Source organism: Xenopus laevis, chromosome 5L, assembly GCF_017654675.1.
Source record: "Xenopus laevis strain J_2021 chromosome 5L, Xenopus_laevis_v10.1, whole genome shotgun sequence".
In the NCBI taxonomy this organism is placed as follows: domain Eukaryota; kingdom Metazoa; phylum Chordata; class Amphibia; order Anura; family Pipidae; genus Xenopus; species Xenopus laevis.
In genome coordinates, this window is record NC_054379.1 from 132,197,521 (window position 1) to 132,222,056 (window position 24,536).

The window sequence follows — 24,536 nt, forward strand, 5'->3', positions numbered from 1 at the left end:
GCTACAGTTCCTTGGTTTCCTGGGACTTTCCCAGCTGTGTTTAACCATTTCTAAAACAACACCAGCCCAGAGCACAGGTCTCAGGCAGAAGGTGTATGGAGAACATGTACCTGATAAAGAGTTAAATTTCCCACTGATGTGCTAGCTGCCATGCAGGACCGTTACCTAAAAGAATGTAAGTAATGTTCTTATATCCAAAGGCGAGGCTTTGGCTAGACTGCTGCGGAGGGTGGAGAGAAGGAAAGCAGTCTGTATCCCATTATGAATCAGAGGAAGTTATTGTCTGTGCTGCACACTGTGAGCTCTGTACATTGTCAGGCACATTTTGTTTTCCGCTCGCTGCTTCAGTTTGTCAGCGTCAGAACAGGGCGCATAAAATTATCAGCGGCGTCTCATCACGGGGACATGTATGGAGTTGCCTTGGGAGTCGGACGATGAAGAGATTCTTTGTGAAACATTCACCCGAAGAACTTGTTAGTCTGATCAGTTTACATTAGTAGGTACCAGAACAGTGGTGCTCTCACCAGTCAGGACATCTCCGTTTGGGGGTAGGCTATGTGTTGGTCAATGGACAAATATTCATATATACTTTTACATAAGGCACCTCCATGCTGCAAGTCAAAGTGCTGTAAAGCATTCTGCGGGTTATAGTGATAGGTAGCAATTTCCTTAATGGTTATTATTGCTTGACATAATACTGTGCCTAATATCATCGTCATCACTTATTTATATAACTAAATCTCTTGTACAATGCTTTTAGTATTGGCTGAGAATGCTGGGTAGTCTAGCATGATCCCTCTTTCTCTGTGACGTGAGCCCTCAATGGCATTTTAAACATCATCATATGCTTTTCCTATTACGCAGGAAAATGTGGAAACATTACAAAAAAAAAAAAAGCAACGGTTATCTAGTCCTTATTAATGGGAAGCTAATCTTTTTGCAAATGAATAATTTGTAACAAAATACACCATTATCAGATAACTGATGTTTAGCAACGCAAGTCTCATGAAACTCTGAGTCCCCGGTTCAAGGCTAAGAATCTGGAATTACTTTAAACTCTTGTGATAATGCGTTCTCTTATTCTTTTGCAGGAGCATTTTCTCTGAAGACCTGGGCTGAGTGACTTCTGCGCTAAAAGGGTCTTTCAAGACAACATCTCCTGTATCTTAATGAGGTAACAGCAGAAAACCAAGGAACACTTTCCTCCCCCCCCCATCCCTCTATCCCCTTAACATTGTAACAACCCAAAGCTGAGAAATGGGTCAGAAGATCTCAGGGAGTATAAAGTCTGTGGATGTTCGTGACCCCCCTTATAGGCCAGTCAAGCGGGAGTTGAGAGGTCCTGACTTTTGCAAACCCGCCCGGTTGGATATGCTGTTGGATATGCCCACTGTCTCCTTAGAGGTCCAGCAGAAGCATGCTTGGAATAATGAGGACCGGTCCTTGAATATTTTTGTGAAAGAAGATGACCGGATGACGTTCCACAGGCATCCAGTCGCACAAAGCACAGACTGCATCAGAGGGAAAGTCGGCTACACAAGGGGCCTTCACGTTTGGCAGATCCATTGGCCTACCAGGCAAAGAGGAACACATGCTGTTGTTGGGGTATCCACGGCAGATGCTCCATTACATTCTGTTGGGTATACTTCACTAGTGGGAAGCAGTAGTGAGTCTTGGGGCTGGGACCTGGGACGGAACAAACTATATCACAACAGTAAAAACCAACCAGGTGTAACGTATCCAGCCTTTTTAGAACCTGACGAATCATTTGTACTCCCAGAATCTTTGCTCGTAGTTTTAGATATGGACGAGGGAACACTTAGCTTCATAGTAGATGGACAATACTTAGGAGTTGCCTTCAGAGGACTTAAAGGGAAAAAACTTTATCCTATTGTCAGTGCTGTATGGGGTCACTGTGAAATTACAATGCGATACATCAACGGACTGGATCGTAAGTACTACAATTATCTTCTTTTTTTATTAATAAAATATTTATGTTTTAGAATGCTGTTTTTGAAGGTTTGAGGATAATGCCATGTGGTTATCTGAAATGAGGGAGCCAGTTGTTGAGATTACATGTCTGTTGTCATGCCATATGTGAGCTAGTAGTACATGAAAGCCCTGTTTTAGCCTAAACTAGCAGCTGTTGGTACTCATATCCCTGCAATCCACAGCTGGCTGCCTTGTCTTGTTGGAAGTAAGCATTGGACTGTGCCTTTTGTGCCGAGGGTTTGGGGATAAAGGGGCTCCCCTTCGCCTCAGTGAAGGGGAGTCCGAAGACTGCTGGATATTTTTGTGCCTTTTGGCCAGGGACCCGGGAGATTTAATGGACTTAGACTTTTTAAGACAAGTCATTGCACCCTTTGCAATTTTGTTTGCACTTTTTTGCACTGGGTGAGAAGCACATTGGGCTTCAGTTATAAAAAAAAATTGGATGTAGGTCAGTGTTATGGCATAAGTAAAGCAGGACTCTCCATTCTATGGCCCTTCAGCTGTACTACTCCCAAACTTTACTGTCACATTGCATCTAAATTTTTCATTGGCGTCCATTAATGAAATGGCAGTCATTAGTGATACAGAAATGCATGCAAAACAATGTATATAATACAGGGAAAAATAGAAGGAATAACCTATAAAGCTATTTTAGGGCAAGTCTTAACGCAGCCGACATTCATCCATATATTTAACCAGCATGTGAACTAAAACACTGAGAAAGGTGAAAGCACCAGCATATAAATACATTTGCCATGTTAGCACATCACATGCTCCCTCTATGTAAAACATTCTGTTAGCAACATAGAGCCAGTCAGCAGGATGAAATCTGTAGCACTTACTCCTAACAACTCCTACCGGACGCTGGTTGCAAAATATCACGGAGGCAGAAACCAGTAAGATACTCGGCTTGCGTGGCTTTCTCCACAGTCTGGCCTCTTTGGGGTTTTGCTTTGCCAGTAAACACATTTCTTGAATGCTTCAGTACAAAGAGTCCAGGTTTTGTGCGATGACTCCTGCATGGAGGATTGTAATGGCGCATGCCAAGTCTGTGTATCTTTTCTGTCCCCTCTTATATTTATTAACCTTTTCATACTGCTACGCACAGAAGTTAGCCCTAAACTGAACTACGTAGCATGATGGACTCTTTGGCTTTGTCAAATAGGGGAAGGGGAAATTCCAAATGTAGAAACACGTTTAATTAAAGGAGAAGGAAAGGCTTGCAGCACTTGTGGGTTTAAATGTTAGGCACCCCCAAGTGATTATTTACTTAACTAAAACCCCGGGTCGGTGCTCCTGTCAGCAGAAAACTGCACTGGCTCGGGGTTATACCAGTGAGCACCATGGAGCGATCGACTTTTGTCTTCTTCTGTCTTCAAATATCCCGGGGCAAACGCATGCGCAGTTGAACGAAATAGCCGACTTTTTAGTTAAAGTTCGGCTTTTCGTTCTACTGCGCATGCGCAACCACCCGAAGAAGGAGGAAGATGGAAGAAGATCGATCCGGGGTGCTCACTGGTATAACCCCTGGCCGGTGCAGTTTTCTGTGGATAGGAGCACCGGCCCGGGGTTTTAGGTAAGTAACTACAATCACTTGGGGGTGCCTAACATTTGAACCCCCAAGTGCTGCAAGCCTTTCCTTCTCCTTTAAGTTGCCAGATGTCGACATTGGGCAATTTAGGCAAGTAGTTGTGTAGTGAAAGTATAGTTTGCCCCAGTTCAGTGGCCTGTGACCTTCAGTTTCAGTACGTGAAAGGTTCAATCAACCTTTCATGTACCAGTTCAGTGACCCACAACAACCAACCTTTCATGTATTGTTCCTTCCTTATTAATAACATTGGCATAAAGTATCTTGTTTAACAGATGAACAAGTAAAGTAATAGAGAGGGAGCCACCATAGTCACAAGTAATTTTGGTTTATAGAAAGTAGGCCCAGGTGTGGAGGAGGAAAGGGACACTGACACTGGGATGGCCTCCATGATCCACACCAGAGGTAGACCCACCACTGGATTTGTCTGCCATTGGCATCTCGGTGACTGCCATTATTCTGCTGTGACGTTTTATTCTCTTCATTCGTTCATCATAATTTCAAGAGTTTAATCCCATTACAATCCTATTGGCTAGTCAGTCTGCCAGGCCTTTAGACCAATAGAGATTAATGTCTAACCAATAGAAATTCAACAAAAGTAAATGATCCTTGTTACAGAGCACAACCCAACTGGCCAAGTATTTTTATAATGAATAAACTGTCCAAGTAGGCTGCTGTTGGGAGGTAGAACTTTATGCAAGTTATTTTGCTTGTTAATATTAAGCTTTTCTGTGCTGTGAATGGGAAATATGTAGAGTATGTATTGACTTCTAGTTGCAGCTGTTCCTGGATCATACTAAGAGTAGCAGAATTCAGTCATTTCTATTTTCAAATCTGCTGTTGTTCTGACTCATATATAAATATTCCAAGTCTAAAAGAAGAAATGACGGACTTGGGCAAGTCTTGACCACTTCCTAAGGCCACAATAATGATAATTTAGTTTCTCCTCATCTGACCTTTTTAAATGTGTTGTGTCACCAGATTATAGCACACTTAACATACATAGCTCGGAATATAATTATATGGGGAAATACCCCAAGATCAAGAGATCTGTTACCTGTAATTTAACAAAATGTAGGGGCCAAGCAAAGTATTAGTGTAGCCCCGTCTTTCTTTGGCAGCTTTACCTGCATTCACCCCCAGGGTCCACATACCTGACTTATGTACTGTTAATAGGGATCCCTTATGGCTTCCCTCACGAGACACAGTCAAGACTATAGGTATTTATATAGAGTGGGAAAATCAAACATATAGGCCTTTACCTTTTGTTGGAGTATACTGTAACTCCTGGCACCCACCTACAACAGAAAGCTGAAAGGATTCATGATGGGGAAACACCTAGTGCTACTCTTGCCATCTTATTTTGTATACCTGCTTACTCATATCCACAGTTCTTTATCCACAAAGCTACAAACACAGCTGTAGCCTGCTGTGTTACCTGAAATTACTATGTGGTGTATTACAGGTATGGGACCTGTTATCCAGAATGCTTGGGACCTGGGGTTTTCAGGATAACGGATCTTTCAATAATTTGGATCTTCATACCTTAAGTCTACTAGAAAATCATGTAAACATTAAATAAACCCAATAGGCTGGTTTTGCTTCCAATAAGGATTAATTATATCTTAGTCTGGATCAAGTACAAGGTACTGTTACATTATTACAGAGAAAAAGGAAATCATTTTCAAAAATTTGGATTTGGATAAAATGGAGTCTATGACAGATGGCCTTTCCGTAATTCTGAACGTTCTGGTTAACAGGTTTCCGGTTAACGGATCCCGTAAATGCACTAAGCTAGCCGTACACACTTTTCAACTACTACTGCTATGTGGGACTCCAATGAGGCGAGGCAGTAGCCATGGTTTGCACCCATGTAAGGACAGCTCTGGACTAGTGATGTGCGGGCCAGCCTGAAACCACGGAACTTGCGGGTTTTGCGGGTCGGGGTTGAGCTCTTCTCCTGCTCTCCCTGCCCGTGACCCAGCACTGCCGGCTTCTGGGGCCTAAATTTATAGACTTGCAACCGCCCTGCCCCTTTTGTGACGTCACTGCAGGGTGGGGCTTAAGGGGAATGGCGGGCCGGCTGGATGCGGGTTGGGAGGGGTTGGGTATTTTTCAGCTATGAAATGTAACATAAGTAAGATAAGCAAGCTCCTTTGAGGCCCTGTCAAAGTGTGTATGGTATTGATAGATATGAACATACCATGAGCTCGTAATGTGGCAGAGATTTGTTCTTCTTCATTATGTTGTCCGTAATTTTATAAACACATTAAGGCAGGCTAATGATATTCCTGGGTGCTGTTAATAGCAGAAAATTGCCTGGAAGGCCCAGACCTACTACAAATTAATTGCATGTCCTGTGATCATGTTAGCCCAGTGCTCGGTAAAGATTTACAGAACTAATGAATGGAGGGCACCAGAGCATTCCTTTTGGAATCCCTAAAATGCCTATTGCTGATTCATTTGCACATCAAACTAGCAACCATCTGCTGTTCAAAGTGCTCATGGGCCCTTACAGCTCCTCATTATGAAAATGGTATTGCGAGTGTTTTAAATGATTTTTCTCTGCCAAACAGATGGGGTGAGGTGTCAAACTGTCAACCCTCCAGCCTGATCTCTCTCATGAGCCTTAGTTGAGGTTGGAACACAGAAAATCGGGAGGGCTTTGATGTCCATGCTTTTAAGATTTCTCTCTTATAAAAATATTGGGGTTTATTTATAAAATTTGCGCAGGGCAGATTGGTTCACACAGTGAATATATTTGCCCTCCGCATGGTTACTTTTATTAAGCTGAAAAAGTGCAAACAGAATTGCAAATTTTTTTCTCAATGCGAATATCTATATGAGCTTTTTAAATGTGTAAAAAAATCACACACTCTACGAGCAGAGCAATATATTAGCGGTCAGGAAGAAAACATGGGCAATACAATCATTCGCGAAAAAAATATGCACTCTACGTACTTTATTAATGACCCCCATTGTATTTTAAGGCTGTTAAAAAGGACATAAACCATCATTACCTAGCTTACATCATTCAGGAGAGCATGAACTATACTTATCAGCTTGCTGGGGATGCTGGGAGATGTAGCTGAAGGCTAGAGGGGTGTAATTCTCAATAGTTACTGTTATTTCTTTACCATTGGGTGAAATAGGCTTGATAACTGATGGCTGTCACTGTTACTTTGCATCCTTCAAATACATTAAATCTCAGATGACCCAAAAAAGCTTTGTACTAATGATCAGATATGTCAGTGAACATGTTTAATAGGATAGTACCAGCAAATTCCAATCATTAGCATAGCGTTATTCATTCAGGCCCACCTTACAGTCACTGATTTGGCCAAAGGGCTTCGAAAAACGAATCGCCGCGTGTGCTTTAACGCAGTTGACTTTTCATTATGGCGGACGGGAAGACGCAAACTGCAAAGGCAGTTCGAGGAGATTGTCGCCCAGAAGAAGAGGTGATTAGTCGACAGGCAACTAAATCTCCCCGAATCTGCTCATGTGGACTGACCCTTAAAGAGAGCACATATATAATCTTTGCAGAAAGTGCCCTGGTCAGTCTCAAACTCAGGACCCCAACTCAGCAATGCTAAATACACTGAGTGCTGCCCATGTTCTATAGTTCTTCCTTCACAGGGTTCATTTTCGAGCTTTAATTCAGGACGCATTCTGTATGTTATTTACTATATAGAACAGTTAATCAATTGTGGAAGGTATTGTACCGTTTTACATTTGTGGGTGATTGTTTCCCTTTAATAGAAAATTATTCTAATCTTTACAGCTAAACCAACCTTAAAAAAATACATTTTATTTCATTATGAAACCACTTTTTTTTTTTTAAACTAAGGGACAAAAGGTGGGATATTTTGTTTGCAAATACGGTGTCAAAACAGGCAATTGAGTTGTTCTGCTCCTTCCTCGGAGGCCTATTCAAGCTGCAGTAGTGGGTGGCAGGGCTTTGTATACACACACCGGGAAGGTTAATCGTATTCCATGCTTCGTGGCCCTGCTAATCACGTAAGGTTCAGTTGGTTTTAAAGGCTATTATCCCTCCTTTTCTGCCTTTCTAAAAGCGTGGCTCAAATATCTGGAACGTTTCTATGTTTAGCAGATGCCCTGATTGGAGAGTAGCTTCCTGTCTTACAATAGAATGTTTATGGCAAATTGTGTGTTTGATAATCCCTTTGCTCATTCAGAATGCAGCAGCCTTTAACATTGTCAATTACTTGGCAGTTCTAGGGGCAACGTTAAAATGAGCTTAATATGTATCGATCCTTGTTTGAGCCAGGAACAAATGAAACTTGTGGGCAGATAAAAAATGCACTGTAAATGGGAAGATTTCTTTGTGTTAATAAGAATGACTTCACTATTCTCTACAGACAAGGCCCGGTGTTAATTTAGAGACAGCTGAAGGCAAGGCAGGATGAGAATGGAAAGCCTTTGATACCCCTTGGCAGAGCGAGGGAGAGGCGTAAAGGGCAGATGAAAAAGCTGCTGGATGTGGACTTTTATGTTTCAGACAATAGCTGTGCAATGAAGCAGGACCAGGCTTAGTGATCAGGGGCCCAAGAAAATATGGGAGCTGGAAGCTAAAATCAGGGGTGGTCAACCCTCCAGCCATTCTTGCTCTTCAGCTTGATACTGGATATTAAGACTAAATATCAAACTATATTTGTATGTGATTTGCATTTTTACCAAAGGCGTTTTCTGGCCGAGTGTCACCTTCTAATATTGGTGCCCCCCAGGCTAATGCCCTCTCTGTCCTTTCCTATAAATAGACTTACAGGGGAGAAATAAAGCACCCAGGTCTTTGAAGTGGATGATTTGGCCACCCACGGGTTAGTCTACTTACAGAACATGCTGGTCTGAAAGCAATTAGAGTAAATAGAGGTTCCCCTGTAAAGCTGGAGATTGACGTTCCAAGGCCATGTTATTCTAATGCTAGTAATAGAAACCAAGGCGGGTGGTATGCCCTGCAGCACTGGTTGGAGAAGGATTGTCCCTGTATGTGGACTCTCCTATTGATTTCTATGAGCTGGGAAATATGAGTGCAAAACTTACGTGCGGGTGTGGATCTTGTTTAAAAGCTTTTCACTTTGCAGACATCCAACTTTGATGGGTCAGGGCTAACGGCAGACTGTAGAAGGCTTTCTTATTTGAGATGTTGGAGTGAAGTGTGATTGTGAAAGCTACTCTGTATGCAGTTCATATATCCAACTTGTTAAACCTGCTTTCAGCATGTTAGTTTGCCAGCAGGTATAATCCATATGCTTTGTTACTAGTGGTTCCTTGTCTCTTGTCCACAAGCTCTGGTAACTATTGGCACTGCATCTGCACAACATTACAGAATGTGTCTCTGCAGTGGTATACTTGCCATCAGGTGGTGTAGCGGTGGGAGATGGGGTATGTGGAATATCCTGTCACTACTGGTTATTCCATCTTAGTCAATCGCAAATGTTACTTCTGGATGACCTTAGCCTCTCTGGTTGGGTCACCTTAGCCAGTCAGAGACTACATGTCTGATTGGGTGACCTTAGTCAGTTGGAGACTGCACCTCTGGTTGGGTGACCTTAGCTAGTCTGAGACGGCATCTCTGGTTGGGTAACCTTAGCTAAACGTAGACTGCATATCTAGTTGGGTGACCTTAGCCAGTCGGAGACTGCACGTCTGGTTGGGTGACCGTAGCTAGTCGTAGCCTGCATCTTTAGTTGGGTCACCTTAGCTGGTCGGAGACTGCATCTCTGGTTGGGTCACCTTAGCTAGTCAGAGACTTCATCTCTGGTTGGGTGACCTTAGCCAGTTGGAGACTGCACGTCTGGTTGGGTGACCTTAGCCAGTCGGAAACTGCACCTCTGGTTGGGTGACCGTAGCCAGTTGGAGACTGTACCCCAGGGTGGAGGACCTTAACTCAGGGACAATACCTCTGGTTTGGAGGACCTTAGCCAGCCAGAGATGGCACCTCTGGCTGAAATGCTGACTGCAGAAAAAAAAGAAAAAGTAAAATTGTTACTTTCAAGTCCACTTCCATAAGGAAACATTTGAAAGTGAAATGTGTTGGGATAGTTAAAGGCTTTGTCACTGTTAAGTGTTGATTGCCACCAAGCCCGACTACAGAAACTTCTGGACAGTGGTGTTTAGTAGCAAATACATTAGCTGGTTGATTTTCAGATGTGATTTATGTTGTCCACCGTCGGCTTACACTGAGTATCTCCAGCCCTTCCTGCACTTCAGCTCCTAAACCTGGATTCACTTCAACATCCCTTCTTTACCCAAAGGAGCTTCTTAGTCCGTTCCCACAATTTATTTTCTTTGGCAGAAAGTTTGGATTTGGATGTCTTCTAAACACAGGCTCTTTGGACTAAGGGTGACCTTTTTAATGCACAGTCATTACATTTCCAGCATGCCTATTGGTTACCATTAGTGATGATGTTGGACTTTGTTTTGACCTTTGCCTGTTGTCTTATTAAACACAGTGAAGCAGAAAGTTCACAAGATGTCAGGGGAGAGTAAATGAAACCAGACGCAGCTCCCAGCCAGTTGGATAGACTGGTGTTTGGTTACGAACAAGGGTTCTTATGCATTCTGCATTGCTCCCTCTGTTAGAACATCTGCTGGCTGGGCTTTTTCACATGTCTGTGTGTGTGCATGCATCAGGGATGCTAACCTATGGGTCAAGCCCCAAATACAGGTCCCCATGCTGTTCAGGCTTGCTTTCCATAATCCCTTTACTAATATGTGATTTTTTTTTTCCTACAATAGAAAATAGCAATACGATTGAGACGCATACTATGTTCTCAACTTGGGTCGTGAGGCTGATTTCCTGACATAATGACGGTCCCCTGAGAAGAGGGTTAAGAAACAATATAAATCCTTCTGAGTGCATGTTTATTTTCATTACTTGCAGACGGAAGAGATTGGCTGGAAGTTCTGGGGGTTACACATGTGCTGAAATGGGGGTTACAAACACAGTGACTGGAGGGCGTCTCAAAGGGAAAAGATATTTTTTTATATACAGATTTTCACTCTTAAAGTGACACTGGCATGTTGCTATCACTAGAAAAGGAGGGCCGTACAGTTATTGTGCTTCCCCTAGTCCAGTGTTAGAGAAAGTTATAGCAATGTATCATTTTAAAGGAGAACTAAAGTGTAACGAAATAAGTAGCTAGAAATGTTGTACATTATGTTTTGGGTTTCTGTAACAACCCAAGGCAACCATAACCCTTTAGCAGTAAAGATCTGTGTCTCCAAAGATGCCCCAGTAGCTCCTCATCTTTTCTGCTGATTCACTGCACATGCTCTGTGCTGCTGTCACTTACTGAGCTTAGGGACCCACTCACAATATACAGTACACATAGAATAGAAATGTTACAATATAAGGCTGATTAGTAATTAATACAAATAATTAGTACAGAAACCAGTGCAACTAGCATCAGAATTTAACAATTCGCCCTGTAGCATCAGCTTATATTATAGACAAGCCTCATTTTCTGCTTGATAATTTGCGATAACCCCTAAGCGTAGCGTCTCAGCAGCTGCTCAGAGCCCACTGAGCATGTGAGTGTCACAGACACTTTCCAAGATGGTGACCCCCTGTGACAAGTTTGAAGTCCTGGATCTATTGAGAAGTTGAAACTTTAGGCTAGTGCAATACATTCATTATATAAAATATGTCATTTGTAGCCACATTCATTTTTAAGCTTTAGTTCTCCTTTAAATATATCAACAAGAAAACATACCAGTTGCCCCTGGTTAGAAAAGGCAGATATGTGGACTAGAAAGGAGGGTGGGTCTTACTTGAAAGAGGGTGTGGCCTGGATTATTAAAGGGGTAAGATGATTTACCAATTTTTTCCCCAAATGGTTTTCTGGAAGAACAGTGGCAATACAGGTAGAAATTGACAGTGGCAATACATTCCAACAGTCACAGTGAATACGATAGCCTGATTGGCTGATACTAGTGGTGATGAGGACTCTGCTCATTAGAGTTTACATAATATATCGAATATATAAATTATGGAAACTCTAATGAGCAGAGTCTAACTTATAAATGTATTTATATGTATAATTTATATGTTAAAGACCATGGACCAAGCAGTATTATTATTTTTTTTTTTTTAAGTCTATGAAGTGCACCCAATTTTGTGTATTTTATAATGGCTTGCTCTGTTATAGCACATGCTTTACTCCGACATATAATCATTTTCCATAGTGTCATGGAACTTTATATTTTCCGTAACATGTGTAGGTTTTTTTTTTTTTTTAGCAGGTTGAGAAAAGCAATCTCCTCTCTTCCCAGGCTGTGATCTGCCGTATAATGGGGAGTGCAACCTGCTGAGCAGATAATTAGCATTGCTGCTAAAGTCTGAATAACACATTCCTACTGTCATGGTGCAGCATTGGAGCAGCTTGTTGTGGGCAAGCAGTACCATATAGATTAGTGCTATGGGCTTCATATTTATTGGATTGCTCATCATTTCATCCATTAGAACACAGTGGGGCTCATTTATCAATGCTGGGCAAATTTGCCCATGGGCAGTTACCTATAGCAACCAATCAGTGATTAGCTTTTTAAAGCCAGCTGCAAGAAGAACAATAAATGCAACAATCTGATTGGTTGTCAAGGGTTACTGCCCATGGGCAAGTTTGCCCAGTATTGATAAATGACCCCGAGTTAGTCTGCCATGGCTAAAAAGTCAGTTTCCTGATGAGCCCACCTATTAGTATATAGTCTGAACCTACTGTATATATTGGCATTTCCCAGCCCTGATGCCTGCACAGTAGTTTTGCATGCCGATTGGCCCTTGTATAGCTCAATGGACATTTTCAGTAGGCATTCACTGAATCCAGAATTTGGTTCGGAATTCGGCCAGGATTCAGCCTTTTTCAGCAGGATTCGGATTTGGCCGAACCGAATCCTAATTTGCATATGCAAATTATGGATGGGGTGGAAAATTGCGTGACTTTTTTTCACAAAACAAGGAAGTAAAAAATGTTTTCCCCTTCCCACCCCTAATTTGAATATGCAAATTAGGATTCAGGTTCGGTATTCAGCCAAATCTTTAGCGAAGGATTTGGGGGTTCGGCTAAATCCAAAATAGTGGATTCGGTGCATCCCTAATTTTGAGCTAAGCATTCTGCAGCTTACTGATGGCACATACTGAGAAATGCATTCTTGCAACAGGACATTGAAATTTCATAAACCTGTTTCTGGTAAATTTTGAAAATCTTTTTCATGGTCAGAAATTCCTTAGCATAAAACTTCTTAGAATGGGCCTCTGCCTCGATTTCTTTAATTCTCTACTTTCATTTGAAGTTGTAGGTTTGTGTTGTGGAAGAACCAGTCCTGTTTTGGATAAAAATGTTGAATTTCTAACATACTGTATTATATACAGTTATGAGACCTGTTATCTACAACCCTCGGGACTTAGGGTTTTCCGAATACGATATTTCTATAATTTGGATCTCCATAATACCGTAAGTCTATTAGAAAATAATTTAAACATTATAGGCTGGTTTTGCTTCCAATGAGGATTAATTATATCTTAGTTAAGTACAAGCTACTGTTTTATTATTACAGATAGGGATGCACCGAATCCACTATTTTGGATTCGGCCGAACCCCTGAATCCATCACAGAGGATTCTGCCGAATACCGAACCAAATCCGAATCCTAATTTGGGTGGGGAAACATTTTTTACTTCCTTGTTTTCTGACAAAAAGTCACGTAATTTCCCTCCCTGCCCTTAATTTGCATATGCAAATTATGATTGGGTTCGGCTGGGCAGAAGGATTCCGCCAAATCCAATTCCTGCTGAAAAAGTCTGAATCCTGGCCGAATCCCAAACTGAATCCTGGATTCAGTGCATCCCTAATTACAGAGAAGAAGGAAATCATTTTAAAATATATGGATTATTTGAATAAAATAGAGTCTATGGGAGATAGCCTTTCTGTAATTCCATTTTCTCTGGATAACGGATTTCCGGATAACTAATCCCATCCTGTACTTAGACCTATATCTGTGACTTGGTAACTTCGAGTCAAATAACTGAGTCTGAGCAGAACATTTACTTCTGCTCCCAACACCCGTCGGGTTGTAGGGCTCATTTGAAAGCTTATAACAAGGCTGCTTATGCTCCTGGCAGCATCTGGTATGACACAAAGCTCTAGAGACGTTATTAAAGCAAGGGAAAAGCGCTCGCAGTTACTGCAGTAAAACGTATTACTTAAAAGTGAATTCTGCTCCTCGGCTTCCAGAGCCTCATTACAGTCACAGTTTAACATTTTACAGATTGTGCTGTAACACTCTGAATTTAGAAAATGTGTCTCTCTTAATATATATCTATATACATATATATATATATATATATATAGCTTTCAGTTAATTATTCAGATTTGCCATAGATTTTTCTTGCATGAACAGTTTGCATGGTATCCCCCCCGAGGCACAAGGCCTGTAAATATGGGTTTTGTTCCTTTAAAACAGAACACTTGGCAGCATTTACTAATATGTACCTAAACAATTTGGAACATTCACAGGAATAATATTTTGAATAATAAATGTATTAAATCAGGCTCAATCCAATACAGGATGCAAGGGTGACAATTCAACTCCCTGCATCCCCAGATGTCTTCATCTGGAAGGCTGACATTCCGGACATCCATAGTTTAGCAGTTTACTGTTTTGGAATGGAAATGATTTATCCTTATAGTTCTAATTTCTCCAGGTTTCTGTAGCAATTTATATTAGGGATGCACCGAATCCACTATTTTGGGTTCAACCGAATCCCCAGATCCTTAGCAAAAGATTCGGCCAAATAACGAACTGATTCCTAATATGCAAATTAGGGGTGGGAAGGGGGAACACATTTTTTACTTCCTTGTTTTGTGACAAAAAGTCATGCAATTTCCCTCCCACCCCTAATTTGCATATGCAAATTTGGATTTGGTTCGACCAGGCAGAAGGATTCGGTCGAATCCGAATCCTGCTGAAAAAGGTTGAATCCTGGTCGAACCCCGAACCGAATTTATATACGATACAGTGCTAAAAGGGTCCCCTTATTTTGCTCATTTAAAAGCAAACCCGAAACAGAGTAGCTGATTTACCACCATAGGTGTTACGTCTCACCAGTGCAGTTGCTAAAAGAAACCAAATAGCGATTAGTATTGAACAATAGAAGATGAAAACAACTGCCTGACTGGTTGTTATTGGCAACTGCGCTGGTTCCATTTATCACCTATGGTAGCAAATCAGCCACAGAGACAGTGGGAGTAATTTACAAAGAGAGGTGCTGAATTGTACAAGTGTGGTTTCCCATATTAGAGCATGTGTAACGCTAAAATCTCCAAAAATCCCTTTTTAATAAGCATCGCTGCATGTAAAACAGTTTAAATGTGGCAATTCTGTTAAACTGCAGAAAAATGCACAAGACTGCATTTTTTACCATGATTAAACCAGATTGCCACATGTAAAATGATTTTACCTGCTGGAGACAAAGCACAACGCGTGCCATTGCCCTTAACCAATCAGATGTATGCTTTCACTTTCTAGCTGGTCGAGACTGATCAAAAGAATTGTTGATTGGTTGCTATGGCCAACTGCACTTCCACAGTTCAGTACTGAGCCCTTATATTGGATGCATGAGTAAGTGCCTGACAAGAATACCTGCTCTCTTGTTCCTACAGTTCCTCAGTAGTAATAGAATTTCCCCTGTAAATTGTAACATGATTGGAATACTTTTGCTGTAAACTTTTTGGTTCCGGTATGCCTTTAAAATTTTATGTGAATTATTCCAGGTATTTTTAGTAGAGCGGTTTAAGGAAATCTCCCTGTTATATTATCTGATATAAACATATTGTTGGAGTACAAAGAAACTGTAATCAAAGTGTCAGCCAGCGGCTTCTCCTTCCTCAGTTTCCCAAACGTTGATCAAAGTGCCCGTTGCTCTCTCCTCATACATTTCATCTCCAATTTATTTCATGCCCTGTGCGAGACATATGAAACGGCAGCAGCTCGCCTGCATTATTTACTTGCGCACTCACATATGTCTAAAATTTCAGCTCGGCCCTTTGTTCTGCTGAAGTATGAACCATTCCTATGGCTTTCCCCTATTTAGACTGCTTTCATCATTCCCTCCTAGGAGTGGCAGCAGCTGTGCAGGGAACTGCATTCTAATGTTGAAAATATTAGAACAAGCTGAGAATTATCTACTCCACTTTAAGCCAGTTTTACAGCAATGCCAGATTGCTGGGGTCAGGACCGCCATCAGAAATCGCAGGGCCCCATACGACAACATTTCCTGGGCCCCCTGGGCTGCACCCACCACAAGCCCCACCTACAGGTCTGCCCTCCCCACCCCACAGGTCCACCCCCCACCTCACAGTAAAAAAAACAAAAAAAAAATATTGGTGGCTAGGGTTCCCACATGTTAATAAAAAGATATTGGTGGTCAGGGCCCCCCATAAAAAAACATTTGTCGCCAGGGCCCCCCCCATTAAAAAATATTGGTGGCTAGGACCCCACATGAGAAAAAAAAATTGCGGCCAACCCCCCCCCCCCACATTATCAGAAAATCGGTGGCCAGGGCCCCTTAAACGTCCATGCCTTCCTGAAGTCAGCAGCTCTCAGAAATATGGGGGGCCAGGCTAATCAAGTAAGTGTGGCGTGGCCGGGCCCCCCTTACCCTCAGGGCCCCCTTACATTTCTCCCCCCTGTCCCCCCCTGATGGCTGCCCTGGCTGGGGCCCTAGTTCAAGCGTGACAAAATGATTAGGCAATGGCTTAACTACCAGGGGTGCCAGGCCCACACCCCTTTGGGGCCCCTCGGAGCCACAATAAGTTTTATTATGGGCGGCAGGAGGAGGTTTTAGTCACACATGCTGGCAATACGCTGGCACCCAATTCGTATGGTGTGGGGCAGGGTACTGCACCCAGGCTGCTATTGCCTGGTTACGCATCTGATTTTAGGGATATCTAACTTGTGCCCATGAGCTATGCTTAAAGGGGATATAAGCCAAACAAATTAAGTGATAAAAACTTAACCAGGGTGCATCTCTAAAAACTTTGCAATTTACATTCATTTTCAACGGGAAGGCATTTTGGGGAGATTTGTTGCCCGAGTTTTTGACTGGGTGACTAATCTCCCTGTCTGCTACCACCCTAAAATGGAGTCTATGGGAAATGGCCCTCTTGTAAATTGGAGCTTTCTGGATAACTGGTTTTTAGATATCGGGCTAATCCAATCATTCAGCCCAGATTACAACGTTAGCAATGAACGCTGACGGCACAAGGACCTTATCAACTAGACAATGCGCTACTTGATCGCAAAGGTAAATCAAACCTGCCCGATATTTGGTTGATTTTTGGTAAGATATCAATCGGAGAGGCCCTTCGAAACGCCGAACATCCAGGCAGACAAACTGCCAAATCAGTCTAAACTTTAGACAGATTCTGCATCTTATCTGCCCGTGTATGGCCAACTTTAGAGTCCAGCTCCTGTCTTATATCAAAGTCCCATGGCAGTCTATGCTCCCTAAAACAGCAGCACATATCACTGTCCAACTCCATAGTGTAAATTCTGGGTACCCATGGCTGAGGAAGCGGGCTGTATTTTATTATACATTTAGAAATCTCTTAAAAATAGAAGCACCGGTGGAGAATCAAATGTCTGTCTCAGAAGTGGAGATAGTTGAGCATTAGTCTCTGGCTTTTCCCCCTATGAATGTGTCTGTGTGCCTAATCAGCAAGTCAGGCAGACACACACATTATTTACCTTGGGAAGGTCTGGGCAGACTTCAGAGCATAAATCCTGCAGGCAGACCTGAGCTTCCCTTTCATACAGGGCTCTGGAGGGGGACTTTGTCTTCACTTGGCATATTCTGCTAAACTCTATTATTGCTGCAGATGTGCCATAATCCTTTAAAATCAAAAGGGGGATTTGCCTTCTTCCCTTGGACAGAGTAGTAAATAGAAATGGAATTGTATCAGGTTTTTTTTCCTGCAAATTAAATTTTTTTTGGAAACGAGGGAGGGACAGGACATTGCAGGCACCCACAACCATGGTTGATCTCTGTGGTGAGTTGTACTTCAACAACAACTGGCACGCTGAGTAATATATAACATTAATAATGTACCATTGGCACTTTTACCAGGGACAGTTTCTACTGACGAAATCCCTTTAAAAAAAAAAAACAGATTTCCCCTTTCTCAGAAATATGCTCGATTCCAGTCACGCGGGGGGCATTGGCAGGACGAGTATCCGAATGTGCAACATCCTTTATTATGTAATGGGGTGTTTTATTAGCTTTTCCTCAGTATGTGCTAGATGTGCTGCACCAGCGGCAAGTGCTCTGTATTTTGGGAAAGATTGGGGAGTATAATGCACTAATACTTTGACCAAAATGCTCCACTTCTAACCACAATTTACCTTTGTGCCCATCCTCTTATGACCAGAGCAACCGTGCCAATTTGGTGTACTTTGTCTCCGCAGTAGTTAGTAACTCCATGGGTGTGGGACATAGGGGGCACCCCTCACTTGTATAGCATCTGCAAGTGGGGGTGCAGTCTTGTTACTCTCATTTGCGAATGACAATAGCCTGATGAGAAAGTGCAGCCACGTTTGCAGTTCGCTCGGCGACAAATCTCCTCTTCTTCGGAGCGACTAATCTCCCGAACTGCCTCCCGCCAGCTAGAATGTAAATCAGATCGCTTCATTTTCACTTTCCTCACGAGGAAACTTCGGGTGACTTTAGAATCTAGTCGACAGGAAGATTAGTCACCCTGAAGAAGAGGAGATTTGTCGCCGGACGACTAATCTCCCCGAATCTGAGCGTGTGCCCTGACCCTTAATTACATACATACTACCCATGATGCACCATGTTGTGGTTGGCAACTACATGAAAAGACCCAATCACATAAAGGCCCCTGAAGACAAGGGAGTGTGGATGTGGGCTTGGTAACAGGTGAACAGCTAAGAGAGATAGACCCAAGGAGATCGTTCCTCTCACCTTACACTAACCACAAGCCGTATATAAAATCCATGATCTGAGCGATAGCTTGTGATATTAATGTATATTGATTTGAGTGGAGCCCTACAGGGGGGAAAAACTGACTCCTCTATTTTATTTTCTTAATGGGGCCTAAGTGGCATACCATCGCCTCCTCCCCCCAACAATACCGTTGCTTTCCTGGCCCTTATTCATTAAGCAAATATGTCAATATTGACTTGGCTTTTCTAAAGTGGTTATATTTTTAGGTGTTTTAAAAGCCAGCCCTCTGTACCTGCTTACATCCCATGGCTAAATGTGTGCTTTTTTGAATGTGACATGAGTTGTCTCCTCTTGTCCTGCTGTGTTGTGTGTTCCACAAATAGAAGCTAGTGAAGATGGGCACATACCCACAGTGCTAGTGACAGATTACTGACCTCTGCCCAGTGACTGACAAGCAATGGGCATTAGAGACATTGCATGCTGGACAGTTATCCTGATGGAAAGAAGCCTCTATACAGGTGACATACAGCAAAGCAGTCAATGTCGATGGGATGTTGGGAGTTGTACTCCAACAATAGTCAGAGGGCTGCTGGTGGACATTCCGTAAATTCCCCTTGTTTTGTTTTCCCCATCTTTTTCATCTCTGACCATAGTAGGGATGCTACCTCACCCCTTAAACCCGGTCAAAAATTAGAGACACATCCTAAAGGCCCCCATACACAGCCGATAAATCTGCCGGCAGACCGAGTCAGCAGCTTATTGGCCATGTGTGGTGCCATCCGATGAGATTCCCTGATCGTTATCTTCTCGATCAGGCAGGATTGCGACTGGATCTGTGCATTTATGCGGTCCTGTGATCAGACCGCCCGATTTGGATGCATTATAATTCAATAGTTGGGCTTAGGGCCCACGATTGGATCAGCTCGATATCGCCCACGTCAAACAAGCAAATCTCCCTGTGTATGGCCACCTTAAGGCAAGTCTTGATAAGAAATGAATGGTCATTTGCTCCTAGATACACTTGAAAGGCCCTTGTCCTTTAGGATGATTTGGGGTGAATATGTATTTGTTGTCCCTTGAAACTGCAGCTGTGTATAACTGATACACCAATATTTTCCTAATTATCTGGTATGGGATCTTTTATCGGGAAACCCATTATCCAGAAAGCTCCAAATTAAGGAAAGGCGGTCTAAAATTGATTTCCTTTGTCTCTGTAATAATAAAACAGTACCTTGTACTTGATCCAAACTAAGATATAATTAATCCTTATTGGAAGCAAAAGCCGTTTGAATTTATTTAATGTTTACATGATTTTCTATCAGACTTAAGGTATGAGGATACAAAATAGGGAAAGATCCATTATCCAGAAAACCTCAAGTCCTGAGCATTCTGGATAACAGGTCCCATACCTATACTCATTTCATGAGCTAATGGGGGTCCTAAACAAATGTTGGACCTTCAACAGGGGCTTGAACTGGGTTAGGGTGAAATGACACATTGGCCTTGGCCATTGGATCTCAAAATCACATAGACTAACAGTGGCTCTTCCACACTTATTTTGTCATTCTCTTTAAATATATCAATTGCACACCTCCCAAATGTCTCGTCTTTCATAACGCATACAAACCACAGAAATGTGTTTAAACTTTCATAACCTGCCAAGTTTTGCAAAAATGGACCTGGTAATTAGGGGGTGTGGCCACACATATGGGTGTGGTCAAAATATTTCTATTTTCAAAATGTTGGGAGGTGTGTAATTGTGATGAGAAAATTTGGGAGGACCACATGTGCCCATGCTCCTAACTTATATGGACTGGTTATTTCTTTTGATGCCCTAGTTTTAAAATCTATTTTTAAAAAAGCTTTTTCTGATTGTTCCCTTCCGTCATAGACAGGGCAGGACATAAGTGCACGGTGTGAGTAATTGAATTCTATGTTCAGATCTCCTTTGGTATTGTAAGAAAGCAATAAATAGAGGCAGACATTAGTGCATGTAATTGACGACAAGTGCTATTGATATAAAAGGGGACATTCATTTGTTCCTGCATCAGTCTCATGTCCCCCCTGTGACCATTAACCCCTTTAGCACGACGCAAATCCAATTTAATTCAAAGCTGGCACTCTCGCAGGGCGCTCCATATGGAGGCGAAGGCTTTACTGTAACATATGCTTCCCAGTGACCTGACGAGAGAGAGAGAGAGAGAGAGACAGCCATGCAGGGGAAGAGTAGCACAAAGGAGCCGCTGGCGTTTGCTCTCTGAATAATAGATGACCGGCTGAGTTACGGCTGTTCTACTCGTGGCTTTTTGTCAGGGAGATGTCTGCTCACGCTGTGCTCTGGGGCAGGAACCGAAATTTTGTCTTGTCCTTTTTTGTGGCTCTTTAATCCTCTCTGGCACTTCAGGGGTTAAAAAAAGACAGCCCAAATTGCCAGCATTCCTCTTAGAGGTCAACTAATGGGATTATAGATATTGTGTGCCATATCCGCATCAATAATGCAAAATGAGCGATTGATTTTCTTATTTTTGTGCGTCTGCGGGAGGAAACCAGCAAAGCAAACTATATATGCGTCTTGTCTCCTGAGATCAAGCAGTTTTTGCTATTCTAAATCCTTCCTCTAACCTTGTAACTCACACACTAAATACAATGTTTAAGGGGGGGAGTCTGTTTTTATATTTTATGTCACCTTTGATTAAGCCTCATAGCCATCAATGTTATTTGCTGTTGATTCACTGTTATATTGAATGTGTGGGTGTTATGCTTTTTGTGTATTGCATTGATTTACTCTCATCTGTGTTCTATTGTGGCACTGGCAGTGTTATAACATACCTCCCAACTGTCCCTTTTTTGGAGGGACAGTCCCTCTTTTGACAGCTCAACCCGCAGTCCCTCATTTGTACTGGAAAGTCCCTCTTTTCTCTGCACTGAACAGCCAGAAAAAGAAACAAAGTTTCTCACTTAATTGGCTTTTAGCAGAGAGCCCAGAACAGCTAACAGGTGCAAATAAGATACTTTGTAACAATTTTGAGACACAAAAACACAGTTTATATAAGGAGAAATATTTTCAAACTTTCATGCCAAATTTTGTAAAACAAACATGGTAATTAGGGGGGTGTGCTGCGCTACGTGCGGAAAAAAAATGTTTGTCCATATTTTTACTTCCAAAATGTTGGGAGGTATGTTATAACCAGGAGAAGACTTATGGGCCTCCCTGTAAAGTCAGTGCCACACGGCAGGTTGATGTCACAATGGTGTTCCCACCGCTACACTTCCCAGTTCCTGCCACCCACTTCTAGTTTTAGGGTAAGGTCACACTGGGAAATTCCTCACGAGGAAACTTCGGGTGACTTCGGGAAACAAATCGATTTACATTCTAGCCGGTGGGAAGGCAGTTCTGGGAGATTAGTCGCCCGAAGAAGAGGCGAATAATCATCGGGCGACTAAATCTCCCAGAATCTGAGCGTTTGTCTCTGCTCTAAAGGAGAACTAAAGCTTAAATAAAGAAGTAGCTAATATTTTGTACATTATGTTTTGGGCTTTTGTACCAGCCCAAGGCAACCACAGCCCTTTAGCAGTAAAGATGCCCCAGTAGCTCCCCATCTTCTTTTCTGCTGATTCACTGCACATGCTCAGTGCTGCTTTCACTTACTGAGCTTAGGGACCCACTCACAATATACAGTACACATAGAATAGAAATGTCACAATATAAAGCTGATTAATAATTAATACAGATAATTACTACATGGCAGCACAGAAACCAGTGCAAATAGCATCAGAATTCAATAATCAGCCCTGTAACATCAGCTTATATTACAGGCCAACCTCATTTTCTGCTTGATAATTTGTGACGACTTAGCTTCTCAACAGCTGCTCAGAGGCCACTGAGCATGTGGGTGTCGCAGACACTTTCCAAGATGGTGACCCCCTGTGACAAGTTTGAAGTCCTGGATCATTGCTGCTATGGGGAAGGTGAAACTTTAGGCTAGTGCAATAAGTTAAGTATTTAAAATATGGCATTTGTAGCCATATTAATTTTTAGGGTTTAGTTCTCCTTTAACTCAATATTCTTGCTGGAAGAAGGGCATGGGCTTTGGTTTCTTGCTACGAGTAGACCGTCACCAATTGCTGTTATTTTGCAGTGTTGGGCTTTTTCCCATTAAATGTGACCCTGTTTAATAATAAGCAACCCCCAGAGCATAAATCATTAAATGTTCAGACATTCAGGCAACCGGCTGCCTTGTATTTCCCACAAATTGATAAATGTTGGATGTTCTTGAGGCAGCTCAAGCTTTTTGGTTGTCCAGTTCCCAAATAAGTGATGAGTCAGGAGCACTCACATCCATAGACTTTCCTTGAAATTGCATGGGTACATTGCGCGTGGTTAACAGCAATTTCTTTAGTGCTGGTGCTTTGTCACATCCAATTTCATTCATGAGCAGTCAGATCAACTGCAATTGTGTGTAAATCCAAATATGTGTAAAGTCTTAATCCTCGCATCTTGTAACTGCACCTGCCTACTTTATTCCCATATGGTATACCAATAGTAATCTGAATAATTCCACTTCCCAGCTGCTAAAAGTAATGTGTGCCATGCTGGTATTCATCCCAGGCTCTCCTAGCACCATATGAGTCTTAAGTACAGGTATAGGACCTGTTATCCAGAATGCTCAGAACCTGTTTTTTTCCGGATGAAGGATCTTTCCATAGTTTGGATCTTCATACCTTAAATCTACTAGAAAATAATGGAGATTAAATATACCCAATAGGCTGGTTTGGTTTCCAATAAGGATTAATTATCTAATAATAATCTTAGTTTGGATCAAGTACAAAATGTGGATTATTTGTATAAAATGGAGTCTATGGGAGACGGCTTTTCCATATTTCGGAGCTTTCTGTATAACAGATTCCCATAACTGAACTAGTCCTAGTGTAGCTACGTTACATTTCTCTCCTTTGTGAATATCCATAGTCTGATATTTATGCATCGTTTAAAAATACCTTTTAAGAAATAAAGATATTTGAGTGGCAGGGGTAGCCATATTTTATTCTGGTACCTTTATAACCGCTCTTGTCTGCCCTATATCAGGAGGCCAGGAACACCATATTCTGTATTGCTGGATACAAATCGATAACAATACGAATGGACCTCGATCTCCTAGGAACAGAGCTAGGTTCTGCAGATCAGCAAATATAACATTTCTGTTCTATTATAAAACTATGTGCTTATATTAATATACATTCTATTATTATATTGTATTTTTATGGCCCTGGTTCTGCTCAAGGGCTTAGTAGACTTCTGTGTATGATATCATCATCATCATTATATAATCCGGCCCCTTGGCATTACTGCAAGGGAGATTATCAACCACTTAAAAGTTGTGCAGTACTTCTTTAGTGCTCAGCCTGAATAACATTGAATGGGGGGAAAGAACCTATGGGTTCTTCTAGATACACTTCTAGATAAAAACTAGTTTAGCTTTTTGGGCCGTGGCTGGCACAGCTGGTAATACTTGGGGTTGCAGCTCCATTGCTGCTGGTCTGCCAATAAATTATCACATGGATGAGGACATTTTCCACTTTACATTGTTATATCGGATTTCAATCAATCAGAACAATATAAATCTGTTAATTCTAATGGAGTAACATTTGTCAGCTTTTGCTAAAAAGAATCAAATTGGTTTACCACACGTGTAGCCATAGCCTAACCCAGGGGTCCCCAACCTTTTTTTACCCGTGAGCCACATTCAAATGTAAAAAGAGATGGAGAGCAACACAAGCATAAAATAGTCCCATGGGGTGCCAAATAAGGGCTGTGATTGGCCATTTGGTTGCCCCTATGTGGACAGGAAGCCTACAAGAGGCTCTACTTGGTACTATACTTAGTTTTTATGCAATTAAAACTTGCTTCCAATCCTGGAATTCAAAAATAAGCATCTGCTCTGAGGACACAGAGAGCAACATTCAAGGGGTT

At 42.0% G+C, this 24,536-nt stretch overlaps 1 protein-coding gene across 1 annotated transcript in view; it reads left to right on the plus strand.

Annotated features, from left to right (window-relative positions):
* The window catches only part of spsb4.L (splA/ryanodine receptor domain and SOCS box containing 4 L homeolog), a gene marked incomplete at its 5' end in the record, with an annotated part of 90,830 nt that overhangs the window by 34,281 nt on the left and 32,013 nt on the right, over positions 1–24,536 (plus strand). Inside the window, 1 exon segment of the mRNA NM_001095770.1 lies at positions 1,092–1,951. Coding sequence (NP_001089239.1) covers positions 1,258–1,951 — 694 coding nt within the window.